At 41.1% G+C, this 17,646-nt stretch overlaps 1 protein-coding gene across 2 annotated transcripts in view; it reads left to right on the top strand.

Annotated features, from left to right (window-relative positions):
• Positions 1-3,764: 3,764 nt before the first annotated feature.
• Positions 3,765-17,646, top strand: part of TSPAN7 (tetraspanin 7) — a 113,308-nt gene continuing 99,426 nt past the window's right edge. For both annotated transcript variants that reach the window (XM_026674073.2, XM_026674072.2), the window contains exon 1: positions 3,765-4,130. In XM_026674073.2, coding sequence (XP_026529858.1) covers positions 4,050-4,130 — 81 coding nt within the window. In that variant the 5' untranslated portion in view covers positions 3,765-4,049. The remainder of the gene's footprint in view (positions 4,131-17,646) is intronic.

Genomic DNA, 17,646 nt, shown 5'->3' with positions numbered 1-17,646 from the left:
GGTAGTATGCCTCTCATAGGTCTAACTTTGAAAAAAAAATCCTTTAGAGAGGTGGGCTAACATGTCCTTCATGAGGGGGAGTGGGTACATATTCTCCACACTAATGGTATTCAGGTTTTTGTAATCCACACATAGACACAAAGAGCCATCTTTCTTTTCGCGGAATAATACTTGGGCTGCTACTTTTGGTTGGATAGGTTCGATGAACCCCTTTTTAGATTTTTATTGATAAATGCTCTGAGTTCTTTTAGTTCTCTTGGGGACATGCAGTACATTTTCGGTTTTGGAAGTTTAGCCCCTGGTAGGATTTCAATGGCGTAGTCTGTGGCGCAATGAGGTGGGAATTCATCAGAAGCCTCCTCGCTAAATACTTGGGCTAAAACCTGGTACTCTTTGGGGATGTTAATGGGTTCAGCCGGCTGACCAGCCATGGCTGGTTCTCTGTTCTCTGTCTTTTCTTTTCCTCTGGGCTGTTTGCGAATGCTACGTTTCTGGAAATGTACAGTTCTTCTCTTCCAGTTTATTATTGGATTCCATTTCCGTAGCCATGTGAGTCCTAGGACTAGTGGCCCTTCCATTCCTGGTGCTACAATGAACGTGAGCATCTCACTATGGTTCCCTAGTCTTATTTTCAATGTTTCTGTGGCAAAACTGGCTGGCTCCCCCCCCCCCCCGCTATAGTTCCTTCTAATTGGCAGAAAGCGATGGGATTTTCCATTTTCCTTAGTTGGATTCCCAATTTCTCTGCTAGGGTGGGGGTTGATTAGGCAACAGGTGCATCTCGAATCCAGTAATGCTGCAACTTCCTCCCCCTTTCCTCGGCTGGGGATAAACAGTCTTAGGGGTAGAGTGAGTGGTTCAATTGGGTCACTTACCAGCGGGTCATCTTCCAGATCACTTTCGGACTGGCTCAGGTCTCCTTGGGCCATTGGGGATTTTTCCTGTGGGTTGGGGGGAAACCAGAACCTCACAGCTTCTGAAGCCAATTTCTTTTCCTTGAGGGTTGGATTTTTCAGGTTTCCATCCTGATGGATGGTCTGGCTTTCTGGCAGGGGTGTTCACAGAATGGCATTCTGCTGTGTGGTGCCCCTCTTTTCCACACTTAAAGCAGCCAGAAGGTCTTGGAGTCATGGTGGTTTGAAAAATTCCCGCTTTCCCTGGGGTGGGGATCTTCTCTAAACTCTGCCACTGCGGTACTGGTTACGGGTCATGTCTATCTCCGCCTCCTCTGCCATCAGGTACCATTCATGCAGGAGGTTTGGGGCCCCACGGGCCAGGCAGGCAGTGTAGAGGTCATCATTGAGTCCATCTTTGAACCAACAGACTAGGATATCTTCTGGCCAGTCGACTCAGCCAGCCAGGTCATGAAATTCCTCGATGTACTCAGCTACCGGGCGATGGCCTTGCTTTATGACTCTAATGTGGTCGCAGGCTTTTCTATTGGCGAGGGAGTCTTTGAAGTGGTGGCGTAGGGCTGTCGTGAATTGATCAAGGTTCCTCAGTTCTGGGACGTTGATGTTGTTGAGGGGTCACCATCCATCTGGCTACTGCCCCTTCTAGGGTCAGGGTGATGACTCGCACTCTGGCCCCCTGGGTCGGGAAATTCCTCCCGTATTCTTGCATGTAGGTCAGGACTTGTGCCAGGAAAAATCCAGTTTCTGGGGGTCCCCACCGAATTTTACCCTCAAGGGCGGGATCTTTCTCTGCAGTTGTATGTCATGTCTCTGGGTTGGCCAGGGTTAATCCCCTGCTCTGGGGTGGGAAGGGGTCGGGTACCTGGTATGGTTGTTGGTCTTCCAGCTTGTTCCAATGCCCGATCATTCTCCGCTGGATCAGGGGTGATGGCTCGGGTTCTCTCAATTTCTGGATCACTCACTCTCCTATGTTGGCGGCCTGGTTCATCCCTCACATTGAGGTCCTCCAAGGCTTCCCTCACGAGGCGATTTATGTACCATTTCAGTTGGTCATCTGCCAGTGGTTCCTCAACCCATTCTTCCTGATAAGAGAGGGCCTCCAGCTCCATTTTCCAACCGTGTTCACGATTACCCCGGGTCAGGGTTACTTCCTTGGTCCTTCCATCCCAGTTCTCTCTCTTTCCCACACCTATAGACCACCGGGGCTTTGTGGAATTTTCGCATGCATCTTTGCTGTCTTCAATGGGGTACACAAAGTCCGTGTCTGGCTGAGTAGCTGTCAAAGTTTCTCCCCAGCATTCAGTTTCCCCTTGCTCCTTGCTATATTCAGACATTTTTTGCAGGGTCCCCTTGGTAGAGTGAAGTTTTATAAAAAAATTCCTCTCCGGGTTGACCTCTATTGCAGATTCTACTTTTTGTAAGCAATGGACTTTCCCCCTGAAAAAGAATGAACTTCTGAAAGCTAGGCTCTTCAAAAGGAATTCTTTATTGAAAGGAAATGATTCCAGTACTAGTCAAAGCAGAATCTAAAATGTTTCCAGGCATATAGTAACAGATAAAGGGAGTTAGAACTCTCCCCTTATTTAGATGTGGATTTTGTCAAACAAAGAACCAACATGTTAATTCCCCCCTCCCCTTTTCTGTGAATGTATCTTAGAAGAGGTTCCCAGGGAGTATCTTCCAGAGCTGGAATTTTTATGGTTTCTTCTCCTCTTGCTATCTCTCCAAGAGGTGACAAGTTTCTACACATCTGGCTCCAGTCCTCCAGTTGTATATCATGTGCAAGTTATACAGATTCAATATAAGATTTAATATATTCAGTTACATCAAAAAGGATTACTTGTACCAACTTTCCCTTCTTCCATTGAAGAATGCAGATACACAACAAACTTAAAAATTGTTTTATTATATTTTGTTAGTGTCTCAGCTTTTGCTATGTATACCATACATTCACCGTATATACGCTTAAAATGCATAACCTTCATGACACAATAGTATGGTACAGCAGTCATGCTGTTAGCCAACTAGCCTCTCATTAGTGGGATATGTTTTTTCTGTGCCACATTGTTCTTCTTATATTACTGAAGCAGGATATACATTACGATAATCTTGTCTGACGCATTCTTTTGTTTCATCACCTAAGTAGCTGCATCACTTCACTAATAGAGAAGCAAGCCGTTTGAGGTTAATAAGTTCAGGCAAGCTTGAATCTCCTTGTTTTCTATTTAGGAAGTAAACCATCAGCCTATGAATAAGATTTGCGAAGATTTTATCTCCACCAGGAAAAGGGGCTATTTATACAACCAGCTCAAATTATAATAAGTAAACAGCTGAGCTCTGACTAGAAAGCAGCTATTTTTTTTTTTGCCTTCCAATTGTTTCAAGGCCCCTTTTAAAAGTGCAAACCTATGAGAGGCACCTGGAGACCGAGGAAACTATCTGTTTCAAGTTCCTTTTCCAGGTCCACACGCCCATCATGGCTGCGCACGAAATAGGTCCACCGTGAAATCCTTTCACGGACACCCAAGTGCAGACGCGGCTCCCTTTTCAGGAGGAGTCTGGCGATAAGCAGACCCCTCGCCTGCTTCGCCAACACGCTCTACATCGGTTTCTCATCCATATCACCCTGCCCTAAGACACCGTCGCGGGAGACCTCTTCCTTCTTTTACTGAGCCACGACAGTGAACAATAACTGTCTTTTGCATCCTCCCGCGTATTCCTTTGCCTCCCGCCTCAGCACCCTTCCCGTAACTAGGTTCTGGGCAGCGGAGACACTCGTTCCCTGCCTTCCAGATAGCGGGCTCCGAGGGCTGGGAAAAGTGGATTGGCTCCTGCTTTCTCCTTCAGTGTGAGCACACAATAGTGCCATGGCTGATGTGCGGTAGCTGCGAGACGGCAGGAGGCGGGGCAGGCTGTGGCGGTGGCCCAGTAGCTGTGCGCGAGCACCCTGGAGCGGATGCTTCCAAGCTTTCGCCTCGGCCGCGATAATATTGGTAGCGGAGGAGCCGGCGGCGCGAATCCGCCGCTCGGTGGAGGCGCGAACGGAGCTCGCAGCCCCCTCCTTCCCTCCTTCCCCTCCCCTTCTCGCGCGCACTCCCTCCCCTGCCCTGAGCCAGCAGCCGGGATTTCAGTATTATGGCATCGAGGAGAATGGAGACCAAACCCGTGATAACGTGTCTGAAAACCTTACTCATCATCTATTCCTTCGTTTTCTGGGTGAGTACTCTCAAACCCCGCGCTGGAAGCAGCATAGTGAAGGTGAAAAGAGTGGGGGTATTGGAAGCGGCAATTCGCCTCCCCCCTGGTGGGTTTATGTACCGTCTGCGTTGGCGTCGTCGGAGGTAACGGAACGTTGCAATGGGAACCGCAGCGCCGGCTCTTTGCTGCGCAAACGCCTGTTTGCTTGCTGGAGGATATTGCTCTCCTCCGTGCTAGGCTGCTGCTCCCGATTTATCGTCGTCTATGTCATTAACCGGGGAGAGAATAGGAAGTTTGTGCCTGATTTTCACCCATCCTGTCGCTTTTCTTTTTAAAAAAGAATCTTTCATGAAAGCAGCCCGGAAAGGAGAAAGCTGAAGGCTTGGTATATATTTCTTCTTTTCCTTTGGTGATAGGGGAATTGAAGGATTGTAGCAGATATTTTTAATTAATTTGATCCATTATCATAGGGCTGGTTGGCATTGCCAGATTTTTGAAGTGTAAATGTAGGTCTGTGCATTTTTTAAGGCACTGCTTGCACATTGTGTTTCACAAACTCTATATTTGCAAGATCTGTATACATAAATTTAAGAAAGCTGGGTACCTTTCAGGATATTTGGTCCACCTAAAACGATTTGCAACCAACCCAGTGGATGGATCTGGCTGTTAGGACTTACTTGCTCAATGAAGAAATCTATGGTGTTTGTGAATTAGGCAATTGGTGCATCAGGCATGAACATCCAGATTATTCAGGATCTTAAACTACAGCTCTTTTCTTAATCTCTTTATCTCTGCATTCTGTCAATACCTTCGGGAAATGTGGTCGACAGCTCACGGAAAATGATACTGCAGGAATAAAAATCCACATGGACTTAAATTTATTGGAAATGGTTAAAAATCCCTTACATACACATCCAATAAATATGTGAAAATAAACTGCAATATATAGACCTTTGGCCCTTTGCGAGGAAAAAAAAGCTTGCTGCTTCCAGTGCTTCTGCTTATATCCACTTATCACTACCTCCTCTCATGGTTATATTTTCATAAATGCTATGTGCATTATTTTGTCAGATTAACTTTTATTGCTGGATGTTCATACAAAAGATGTTTCATTGTAGCTGTTTGAATAGGAAGGGTTATCAAATAGAGTATTAATGTCTCCTGTATTCTGGCTTCGTTTTGTAACATATTCTACCATATGATTGTCTCCTGTTTGCTGTTACCCAGAATAAATAATTGAAACCCATTCCTCTTTCCTGAATAACAGGAATAAATTATGTGCTTTAATTCACAGTACAGTTAAACTGAAAAACTGCTTCATTTCCAAGTAAGTGAGACTAGAGCTAACCTTATCCCAAGTAATATAGATATATATAATCATGAATTTAGATACATGTAATATAGAAGACTTGCTTTGGTTTAATTGGACTGAATATTATGTTGAACATCTCTACTCATTTCAAGAGAGAGCCTTGTTGCAGATTTCCCTTGTACTATATACAGGTGAACATATTTGTAGATTGCCTCTTATTATTTTGAAGGCTATTGAGCTTGGTTTTTTTTTTTAGTTCATGTCAGGCTTTACTTGCAGCTGCTCTAGAGGGAGAAAAAGCATCTTCCACTGCTTCATTATAGCAAAATAACATAATAATATTATTAAAATATTATTGTGGTTTATAATCCAAATACATTAAAGAGGTATTTGGTAACAAGAACTCTGGGCTTTTAAATAGCCTCTGGGGATTGAAATTTTCTTAGCAGCTTGGGCTGTTGTTCAGGAGACTCATAAATACAGTGTCTATCCTATCTTAATGTTGATTTGCTGATTAAGAACTCTTTGCGTATAGATCATGGAAGTATAATATAAGGGTTCCTGTTTGGTTTATTATAGACCTTAAACATTACAGTACATATTACAGGCATTTTATCATTCAACAAATCAAAATAAGCTAATGGAACTATTATTTGAATAGCTTTAATATGTCAGGCACAATGAGAAAATGCAATGTTTTTGTTTGTTTATTTAAGCTTTGCTCAGAGAGCTTTTTAAATAACATTTTTTCCTGACAATCATCTCCTAGTCCTTATCTTCCTATTTTCTTTCCACGATGTACAACTTAAGCCTGTTATATAATTTAACCCTATTTTTGCATACAATATATATATGTGTGTGATGTCTCCAACTTCATGCTAATATCACACAAGTATTTCCCTAATTATCCATGACATGTTTATCATATTTTTTACCATTAACCACGTGAATGTTTTATTCTTATACATACTGCATGGTATACACACACACACACACACATCATATACAGACACTTTCATATTTTCCAGCTGAGCTTCAAATTCATAGTGATCAAAATATTCCACAATTCAAGCTTATTCATTTTATTATGCATTTTGTCTAAATCAATAAATGTATAATGCAAGTTCTTTTTCACATTCATATATTTCTCTATCACTTGTCAAAGAACAAAAACCTGGTCTGCATTCATCCTGCCCTGCTAATGCACTTCCCAAATGTTCCTCATTACTACCTTTTATGAACTTTCTATCACATTTCTTCCAAACACCTTCTTAGACACATACACTGATTCTACCTTTTGACAATCAATTTTAGTTAATGCTAATCAGTCCATACACACAGTCTTCATATACATATTAATCAACATTTATATCCACTCCAAATCAAACTAATCCATAGTTTAACATCATTCTATTTGTAGCATTTGTAACATTAACATTTTCCAATATTTTCAGGGCATTTTAAAATAATTTTTCTTCGTTTTTATAGCATTTATTTCAATCCCACACTTCAACCATTATCATTTTCAGGAAAGGAACCTGTATACTTTGTAGTATTCCTTCAATTCATTCATCCCAAATAATTTTATTACATTTGTCATTAATTCCACTCTCTATTTTGGGGGCTTATATTACTTTTTTCACCTACTTCCCCCAAAATACTACTTTTCATCAAAAAGGTTGTGCATTTTCTCTGCTACTTTTATTGGTCTTGTTTTCTTTGATTTCATTCATTCTTTAAAACTATTTTCCTCTCTATGCACATTAGGTAATGCCTTTCACTTTAAGTTTTTATAGTACTCAATATATTTTCTTTAATTCTAGGCCTTTTCTATTTCATCATTTCACTATTCTATTAAACATCCTTTTTCATTGTTTAGATTACCTTCAGGTATGTACTTCCATTCACTTCTGTGGCACTCTGTAATATAATTGTTTTCACTTTGATTCCAAGTAGCTTCTGCATTATCTTTTCCTAAGGTCAGTTTCCGTACATTCTTTTGAAATAATTGTATACCCTTTCATAATTTTTTCATAGTTGTTTAGAGATAGTAAGGTGACTGAAGTTTCTGCCATGCAAAAATCCAACTGGAGAACATGATTGATGACTCTTGGTTATAGATGTGTCTCATTGGAGAATATGAATTATGATACACCCAGGGAGTGGGGGAAAACCAGGGTCAAGAGTGACAATGAATTATGTGTCTCAGTGTCAGCTACAGCCAGGCATGCCGGACATGTTAACTCCCAATAAATCCTTTGAAGTTTTGGAAGTTTGGCTCGAGACTCATGATTTAATTGGGGTAACTGCCAGAATTCTGACAATACCCACTAATCATTCTCATTTATTATTTGGTCTCTAAATGGCCTTTTTTTTTTTACATTTATAGGGTTCATTTTTTCCGCCATGTATATGTATACATTCAAACCAAACTCTGATGTTTCTCTGTGTCATATATGTATATGTATGTGAGTATATGCATAATGATTATTTCATTTTAATGTATGCCGATTAGTGTACATTTAAAGTGACAATACATTTCTGTTCTAATCTACTCTACAATTTCATCTTGTTCCCACCATTCATGTTATTTTATAGAACATTTTTCTATATTGCATTTATATAGACAGTTATACTAGGAGAACATCAACCCATTATCAACCTGTGGATTTCTATTTTTCACATGAAAATATAAAATAGATTATAAGGTAGGTGTTAAAAGGCATACTTTGATACTTTCCTGTAATGTTTTTTAGTAAGATGGAGAAGGTGTACATTGGTTACTTTCCTTCATTCTCTGCCAATTATAAGAACAGTATTGATCAGTTTTGGCATATTTTGGACAGAATGCCAGGAGCACAACCAAAACCCTAAACATGCAGACACAAATTCATGTAAACAGAATTTTACTTGGCAAACTAACACACTGTATTATTTGCATTCTACCAACTAGAAAATACTTGTAGTTTATTAATGCGCTAATGAATATACCAAAGATGCACTTATCATAGCTGCTTTTAAGTGGTTTTATAATACTGTAGATGTACAGTAATAGTACCGTAGTAATGTGGTACAGTAGTAATTTCTTCACAACTGAATTAGTATAGATTTCATTGCATCTATAACTTTAGATTAATACAAATTTATATCTGTACCAAATATATAGAATAAATTCCAGTGGTTTGTAGGATCCTATAAATTAAACCTTACTGATATGATATAGAATCTCCAAGGAAAGCAATATTCTCTCTCTCTCTCTCTCTCTCTCTCTCTCTCTCACACACACACACACACACACACACACACACGATATTTAAAAAGTTGTTTTAAGGTGTCTAACCAAAATTTAAGTCAACAAGTTGTTATAACTATCTTATTCATTTGGAGACAGTTTATAATAAGGAAGAAAACCTCCATATTCCATTTGACATTGATCTGCATATGAGCTCAATATAATTTTTGCAATTACGAATTACAGGTTTGGGGCAATGAATGGTAAGGGAACCCCAAAGGCTTTTTTTTAAGGTTGAGGGAATTGGGTAAAAATATTTAATTCAATGCTGATCAAATTCCATAAAATTAAAATTAGGTCATATAATTCTCCTAATTTCTCCCTCTATCCTTGTATGCATCCACAGAATTTATTTGGATGATATTAAGAGAATATATAGCTGAGGAAATCATGGGAAGAAATGTAGTTTTTCTGGAAATTTTGAAAGGGAAAAAACCCCCAACCTAATTAAGCTAAATGATAAATCAGTTTGATATTTGAAGAGTATGTATAATGTATATTACTTGGCATGCCATAACATATCTGCAATTAATAGTGTGGCTCATTTGTTAATTTAGAAACTCTGGTTGGATCAGGGATTTTACTGCAGAACACTCCATTTATGAGAATTCCATTATAATTTACATAGGTTATAAAAATATGCAAATGTAGATAAACCATAGCATGATATGCCGAATTAAAAATTCTAATATTTCAGTATCAAAAAATTCAGTTCCTTTGAGCTGTTTATTGGTTATCAACGACACTTTCATAGATTAATAAGGAAGAATTCCTTTCTATTAACTGTCTTGAGCAATCATTGCATTGTCTCTAATCTGCTGTTTCCTCATTTGCACTCCTAATCTGTTTAAGTGAAGTCAGACTTGGCAGTAAAACAAGCAGAGATCCCTAATCTTTACTAAACTGAACAAATGAGGCTACAAGTATCTTTTTGTGTGTACTGTGTGTGAATACGGCATTTTTTTCTGGGAGGAAGAAATGAATCTTAGAAACGCTGCTTGTTCTCTCTGTGGGACTTCTAATGAATTTACACAGAAATGTATTCTTGTTGCCTAGTTTTAAGGGTTTCTGTATAAATAACTTAAATTTTTAGATCAGCTTCATTATTATCAAAGAAAATATTTTCAAGGCTATTTTATACTTCTGACTAATTTTTTTTGGATTGAATTCAAATTCAGTTGGCGGTAATATTCTATTAAATTAATATTACATTTTAATCCAGATTTAACTTTTATTAATTTAGATAAGAAAAATATTAATGAATACTGGTGTCAGCTTTGGAAGCAATATTAGCACCAGAAGCTTCCACGCTGCCAAATTTTGAGCCTGGGAAAATGGGAGGGGGGAATTTTGTGGCGTGTATGTGGTTAGACATAATAGCATTCTTCATTAAAGTCAAGGTCATGTTATTCCTGCACCTGTTTGAGGAATGGTTGAGGGGATGTCTCAAGTTGGGATGGATGGTGATTGGGGCATGTGATGGAACGATGGGTGCAGGGGGTGGATTTGTAATTTTTTACTTATTGGAGGGAAACCTGGAACTTTCAGATTCAGGATTTCCCAGATGTGCCAGTTTACTACTCTAATAAAAGGAAACTTTGAGAACATGTCTGTCTTGGATTTATTTATTGGAGTTGAGGGTTTCTGGAATGCTGACAATTGGATCTCAAATTTGGAAACTTGATCTTAATTTGTCAGAAAATGGATGACTGAAAATAAAACAGAAGACAAAAGATTTATCACCTATAGATGTTAAGTAGAATCGGTGGGCAAGTCATGCACACCACTGAATTTGTAATTGTTCATGCTTTCTTTAAAGAGACTTCTTATATTCCATACCCCACCTATGGTGATTGCTTATTTATTTATTTTCCCCTTTGCAAATAAGACCATATTGCAAATATTTCTCTGCAATTGAAGGAAATTCAATTTTCTTCCTAATTTGTGAGGGACTATTTAATGAGACATGTTGATGGGTAGTCACCCATATTTTGTTGTCTTTTTTATTCAAGTGCCCAGTTTTTTTCTCTGTTATACTTGCTGCTATTATGTCTTACAAATTCTCTGGAACTAAGTACAAGGCCTCCATGGACTGGGTAAATGTTGGCTGTAGCTTCCTAATAACTCACAGTATTTTGTTTTCTGTCCATTAGTCACTTTGAGAGTCCTTATAAGGCAGGGTATAAGTCTGAATCAAATAATTAAACAGATATCACATTGGTATAGACCACAGGTGTCAAACTCGGGCGTCATGTTGCTGTCACATGACATTTCACGACGGTTTTCCCTTCATGGAGATGGGCATGGCCTGCACATGACGCATCTGGCCCACAGGCCACCAGTTTGACACCTCTGGTATAGATTATAGAATCTTGTGATGATGAAATGGTTCCAATGATAATAATGAATTAATAGTATGTTACATGTGGTATATTAGTATGTAGCTAAACAAATGTTACTTCAGCATTTTTTTTTTATAACTGAGGTCTGTCATCCATCCATCTATTTATCTATCTATCTTGCTCTTGGTTGAAAGCCTTGTAGAGCTATCAATATTGGCAAACAATTTTGTGTAAACAGGAAACATAAAACATCCAGCAAAGTAACAGAAAAACAAAGCAACAAACTTTTTTTTTTTTTTTAAAACAAGTTTTATTAAAAGTTTCAACAACAAACAAATCATTACATATTGAATCTTTCCCTGTTTTTCTACAATAATTTCCCCAATATTCTCATAAAACACAAACAAACACAAACAAACATAAAAAAAATCTTTTAGTAAAGTACCTTGGCCCCAGTTACCTCTCTTTGCATGGGCTAAAATAATAACACATATCACTCTTCACATTTCTATCTTATTTAATCCATCTTAATTAAATCATTAAATTTGTATCTTTTGCCCATTCATTTATCCCTCTATCTCTTCTTATAATAAAAGAAAAAATTTCTCCTGAAATCACTAATCAGAGTATGATGCCTTTCTATCCTCCCCTAAGTTAGTAAAATTAACATTCAACATAACAAATACCCAATTTGGTTCTGCTTGGTACATTCTATCCACCAAAAATGTTTAAATACATTGTATCCTCCTTTCCTTCGATATTTTATTACATTTTAAAAATCAATCATTAATAAAAACTTCAACATTTTAATTTCTTATTAAATCTTAAAGCATTCTAATTTACTATTTCAAATATAAATATTACAATACCATCTTCTGTACCTTAGCAGAATCTTTCTTACAGAAAATTATATTTCATCCTTTATCTCTAAAAAAAATCCTCTTCTCCCATCCAATTTTAAAGCTTTGAGGCTTTTCTCCGCCTTTCCCCTTTCTTTCTTCCCCCACCAAATCTTCCTACCCCCCTTCTTCTTCTAACCTCTGCCTTGCTGGGATCCCTTCTCTGTTGCATTCCCTTTTCTCTTGTTTGTTATCATTATATTTACTTTGCATCATGTTTTTCTCTTTCTCAAATGTTTTTTTAGATCTTAAGTCCTTCATTTTCCTTGCTCTCTTCCTTCCTTCTTCCTTAGATAAGTTTTGGGATTCAATGAAGATGGCGTCTTCGTCTCTTCCTTGTTGTTCTTCTTCCATTTCCATCTGTTCCATTGTCTGTTGGTAATTGACCAGCGCCATTTCTAGAAATAGAAAAGCTTTTTCCATGCCATCTTTGCAGATTGCTTTTGTTTGCTCATATTCATCCCTCAGGTCTTCAAAAAGGAAAGCCATTATAAATAAGTCTTTTCTTTTCTTTATTCCTCTTTCTTCTTACACCAACCAAATATTCCGAGAGAAAGGCAAAACAATCCCAAAATCCACAATCCTCAATAAATCCAAGCAAGCCAAAATTCCCCCTTCCTCTTCCAGGGTGGTATCAAACAAATAAAAAAAAAGAATCCAAGTCTATATTTTAAAGCCTTATTAAGATTGTATTTCTGTCCTCAAGTCTTCAAGGCATCTCCTCCAACAAGATCCAAATTTATATATTTTCTTTATCCTCTCCCTTCCGGCTTAATTCCGTCGGGAGGGAGAGTAAACTTTCCTTCAGCACCTCAAAACAGCCGCTTTTTTTCTCTTGTGGAAGAAATCATCAGAAAACCATCTTTTCCAGGAATTAAATTAAATAAATCTCAAAGCCCTGGGTCGACCAAGAAGAACTTTTACTTTCAATAACTTTCTCTTCTTCCTCCTGCGCATACTTGCCCGGCTGTCAACTTCTTTGTGGCGGCCATTACGGACCGCCGCTGCACCGTCCTGGTAACAGGGGGTTCTGCCCGGCCAGGGAGGGGTCTGCAACACCCCCAAACCCTTCCTCCGGATCCCCTTACCTTCAGCTACCCCTGCAGGGCAGCCTTGCTCCGCACCCGTCCGGGTCGGAGCCCCAAACGGCTAGCGCGGCAGGGATCGCGCAGCTTCGCGTGAATCCCTACCGCTCGCGAAGCCGACAAACCGGAAAAACAAAGCAACAAACTTTGATGATAATTTGTGTCTACTTCTTGCTGTGAATTTGCTGAGTCAGACTCATTTACAGAAGATAACTGTACCGTAGTTTTTCCTTATACTCGCAACACATGTCTTGACATATTAGTAACATTAATCATTTCAGTATTGAATGCCTAATTGGGTTATTGGAATGAACACTTTAGTCTGCAGAGATAGCTCTTTGAACTGCTCACCAGTTCAGCTTTGCTTTTACACCTGTCAGCAAATTCTTTTGAGAAGATCAGCTAACAATACTACTCTGCTTTCCTTCTTAATTTAGGACCTTGTAAAGCCTTTTGATCCTGCAGTCTGAGTGAGTTGAACAAATGTTTGCCAAAGAGAAGCCATAATTCAGCTTCAGGTGGTTTTCTGGGTCATACGTACATCATTAAATTTAAATTTCTTAAATATTATTCTCCCCTTTATTAAAAGTATATGTGATAGTTAATTTTCATATGATATAAATAATATTACATTATAAAATATTTAAATAATTTTGTTGGAAAAATATTAAATAGTAGAGCACATACAGACAGATTGGGGTATTTAAAATATGAGATTAAAAGCTAATCTTCAATCCATATACATATGAATAATTTTATAGAAACTGGGTAGATCTGTGTGTGTGTATGAGAGTGGGGGGAAGAGAGGGAGAGCGAGAGAAGTTAGATGAGGACTGGTGTTTAAAAAGGAAAAAGGTACCAATCGCAGAAGTAGAAACTATGAGATTTCACTTAACATTCAGTAGTGCTCATTTCTTTTATCACCTGTATTAACTAGGTGGCCAATCTCATGGTTGTTTTCATAAGAGTTTTACTTCATTTCTAAAAGTCTTACATTTTTAGATTACACTGTTTATTTTAGGAAAGGCCAAATGGAAAGACAAAAATATAAATCAATGGCCACAATTCTCATCCACGCTGCGCTGAGAGTCCAGGAATGGGATATGACTCCTCGCTCTGACGTCATAGAGCTGAGTCTGCCACTATATAAAAAGCCAGCCCCTAGCTGGCTCCCCAGCTTTTGACTAAGCTTCTACTCTAAAGAGCTAGTGTCTCTGGATAGGAGAAAGAGCTAAAAGCAAAAAACCATTAGTAAAACAGTAGAGAAGCAGTTTCAGAAGAGAAGCAGTTTCAAAGCTTCGACACAGCTCCTAGGACTCCGGTTGAGCTGTGCCGCAAGGAGAGCGGGGATCTGCTCTCCTGCAGCGACGAGGCTTTGGCGCTGCCATCGAGGGAGCTGCGAACCCAGGGAACACTCTGCAAGCCTCCCACACAGTTCCCTCTGCATTACAAAAGATCACTTTACAACTGATTTTCAGAACTTCGTTTCGCCACCTCTTAGCTGATAGAAGATAAATGTTTGTTTGATCGCCTGGGGCTGCTAGAGAGCCTAGGGAGCAAGTGAGGCAATGAAGCCTTCCTAGAGCCAGTGCACATGGCGGTTGGCCATTTTGGGTGGTGGTCGGCCATTTTGTTGGAGGAGCAGCCACTACCAAAAAGGGGCCTCACAGCTGAATTAGCTCACCTGGCCCAGACAACAGGTGACACTCTCATAGGGGAAGCTCCCAGGACCCCTTGTGTCTGCCTTGTTGGCGAAAATGGAGGGCGAAATGGCCCAGTCGGACCTCACAGGTCTAGAAGAAGCACAAGGTTCTCAGGCCCCAATGAGGAAGAAAAGAAGATGAAGAGTCCATTCAGCAAAACGAGAGGCTGCAGCAAAGATCAAGGCCAAGGCTTTAGCCCCCCAAAAGACTTCTAAATCTGAACTCAGGGCTGAGAAACGAAGGCATGCTGCTTTAAAAAAACAGTTTGATAAGTCCCTGGATCAGATGAGGAGCTGGATGCAACAATCCTCCCAATCAAGGGAATTTCAGGTTTGCCTAGAGGTTATGGCCAGGGTGGGAGAGGCTGAAACTGCCAGCTACCTTCAGGCTTGGTCCCCAGAAAGGGTGGAAAGGGAGTTTCTGCCCCAGGACTTAAGCAGGTCTGGGCCCAACTTTAGGCAGGCTGCCTGGGGTCCAGGTTCCTCATACCCCCTAGGTCAGATGATCCAAGGTGGACTTAGACCTAGGCCTGAAGCAACCTTTACTCTCGCTGCTGCAGGCCTCCCACAGACAGTAGGCTGGAGGATATCAGGGACATAGTTTCTGTAGCCATCAGACAGGACCTAGCTGAAGGATTTCAACAGCTACTCCGCTCCTTGTTCCCTGCTTTCTCCCAAAGGGCCCATCTCAGAGGGGTTTTCCCAGGCAACAACAGTTCAATTGCCCATCTACCCAATCTGATTGGGCAAGTATAAGGAGAGGGATTACACAAATCCCTCAGAACACAGTCACTCTTCCATGTCAGAGGAAGAGGAAGGTAAGATCAAGCATCCTAACATATCAGAGGAGGAGGGGCTTAGGTCTGATCAACCGCCATCAGAAGCGTTTTTTAAACCTTCCCTGTTCAAACCATTCCTACACAAGGCCTTAGTCACAGCCCAGAGGAGGTGATTCAAGCAGCTTCTACTAGCTACGGGGACTCTCTTCTCAATGCCAGTGCTCCATACAGATGTTTTTCCATCCCCTCTGTTATTTCTGGATTTGGTCAAGGAGCAGTGTGCCTCCCCTGGGGCAGGGTTTCGGCCTTCTTTACACGACAGGCATTTTTACAATGTGGGCCCTTCTTTGGCCAATGCTCTTCTGGTTCCAGGTGTGGATGCCCCGGGGGTTGCCTTGTTTTCAACATCAGGCACCCCCACTGAGCCAGAGGATGTGCTCAAGGTGGAGGACAAGAGGTCAGAGCAAACTCTCAGACGCACCCAGCAGGTAGTGGCCTGGGCGGTTTGGCAGCAGCCTCATTTTTTACAAGGGCATCTCTGCGATGGCTGCACCAACTACAAGATTGGCTTCCTACCACTGATTTTAGATCATATCAAGACCTAAATAAAATTGTGGTGGCAGAATTCACGGCGGACGCTACACTGAATTCAGCCAAATTTGCATCACAGGCCATGGCATCATTGGTGGCAGCCAGGAGGCTCCTCTGGCTGTGAAATTGGCAATCTGATTCCTGCCGCTCCATGCGCCGAAGAAAAACTGTTCGGCGATGCTCTGGAGCCATACTTGGTGGAAACCAGGGACAAGAGAAAGGTTCTCTCCTTGGCAGGGAAGAAGTCAGAATATCATCCAGCACCGTGCAACCTACCTTCCTTCTGTCCCGAGTCCTCCTCTCGTTTCTCTCAGGGCCAGAGAACGTTCCCTCCTCATCAGGAGCAATGACCTGAGGCTGCAGGCAGGCAGCAACAGACCACTGGTAAACGGCCCTTTCAAGGAGGAGGAGGTCGTTCTTTCTGACGCTCTTAAGTGAATGCCCTTTCTCCCCACCCATTGGAGGTCATTTGGCCTTCTTCGCCTCCAGATGGGAGGAGTTGACATCGGACGCTTGGGTGCTCAGGACGGTGAGGTTGGGTTTCTGGCGTGAGTTCCTCTCCCCACCCCCAAGTTTTTTTGTCTGCTGCCCGGTTTCTACAGACAGCTCCAAACACGCCCTCATGGAATCGGCCATTCAACACCTTTTGGACATAAGAGCCATACAGCTGATTCCTGTGGATCAGTGAGGGTTAGGCTTCTACTCTCGCCTCTTCATGATCCCAAAGGCCTCGGGTGGCAAGCCATTCTCAACCTCAGGTTTTTGAACAGGTTCATCCCATACAAGCATTTTAAGATGCAGACTTTGCATTCAATCCTAGAGAGCATTTTGGAGGGCGATCTCTCTTCCATAGACATCACGGAGGCATACCTCCATATTCCCATCTGGCTCCATCACTGCCAGTTTCTTTGTTTCTGTTACCAGAACAAGCATTTCCAGTACTGGGCCCATCCATTTGGCCTCTCATCAGCCCCCAGGGTCTTCACCAAGGTCCTGGCAGCTTTGGCAGCTTGACTTCGGGCTGTTCCAGTGAGGGTCCAATGTTACCTGGATGACATCTTGATTCAGTCAGCATTGGTCCACTCTGCCCATCGTGACCTCCACACCACGTTGCAGTTCCTATAAGACCACGGGTTTTCTATCAACTTCTAGAAAAGCCATCTCTCCCACGACCAGACGACTTCATCTCAGTGTGATCATTGATACATCTCTCTGTGAGGTATTTCTATTTCTGGATCGTGGGGAGAGCCTCAATGAGTTCATCCTTCAGATTCGACGGCAGCGCAGTCCCCTTGTCTCATTTGTCCAAATTATTTGGGAAAATATTTCCTGCATTGGCATCATCCCGTGGGCACGGCATCCTGCTCGAGCTCTTCAATGGTTCCTGCTACCATTTCAATGGGCTGGGACCAGCCACACTTCCATCAGGGTTCAGGTTCCACCACAGATCCTTCGCTCCTTCAGATGGTGGCAATCTCTGGCAGTCTGGAGAGGACATCCATTCAAGGAACCAGACAGAATCCTGCTCACCA

The sequence above is a fragment of the Notechis scutatus genome, chromosome 5, assembly GCF_049901735.1.
Source record: "Notechis scutatus isolate UNSWTSFEM ecotype Mainland chromosome 5, rNotScu1.2, whole genome shotgun sequence".
NCBI classification, from domain to species: domain Eukaryota; kingdom Metazoa; phylum Chordata; class Lepidosauria; order Squamata; family Elapidae; genus Notechis; species Notechis scutatus.
The sequence above is the reverse complement of the archived record's forward strand: the minus strand, read 5'-3'. Positions and strand labels throughout refer to the sequence as shown.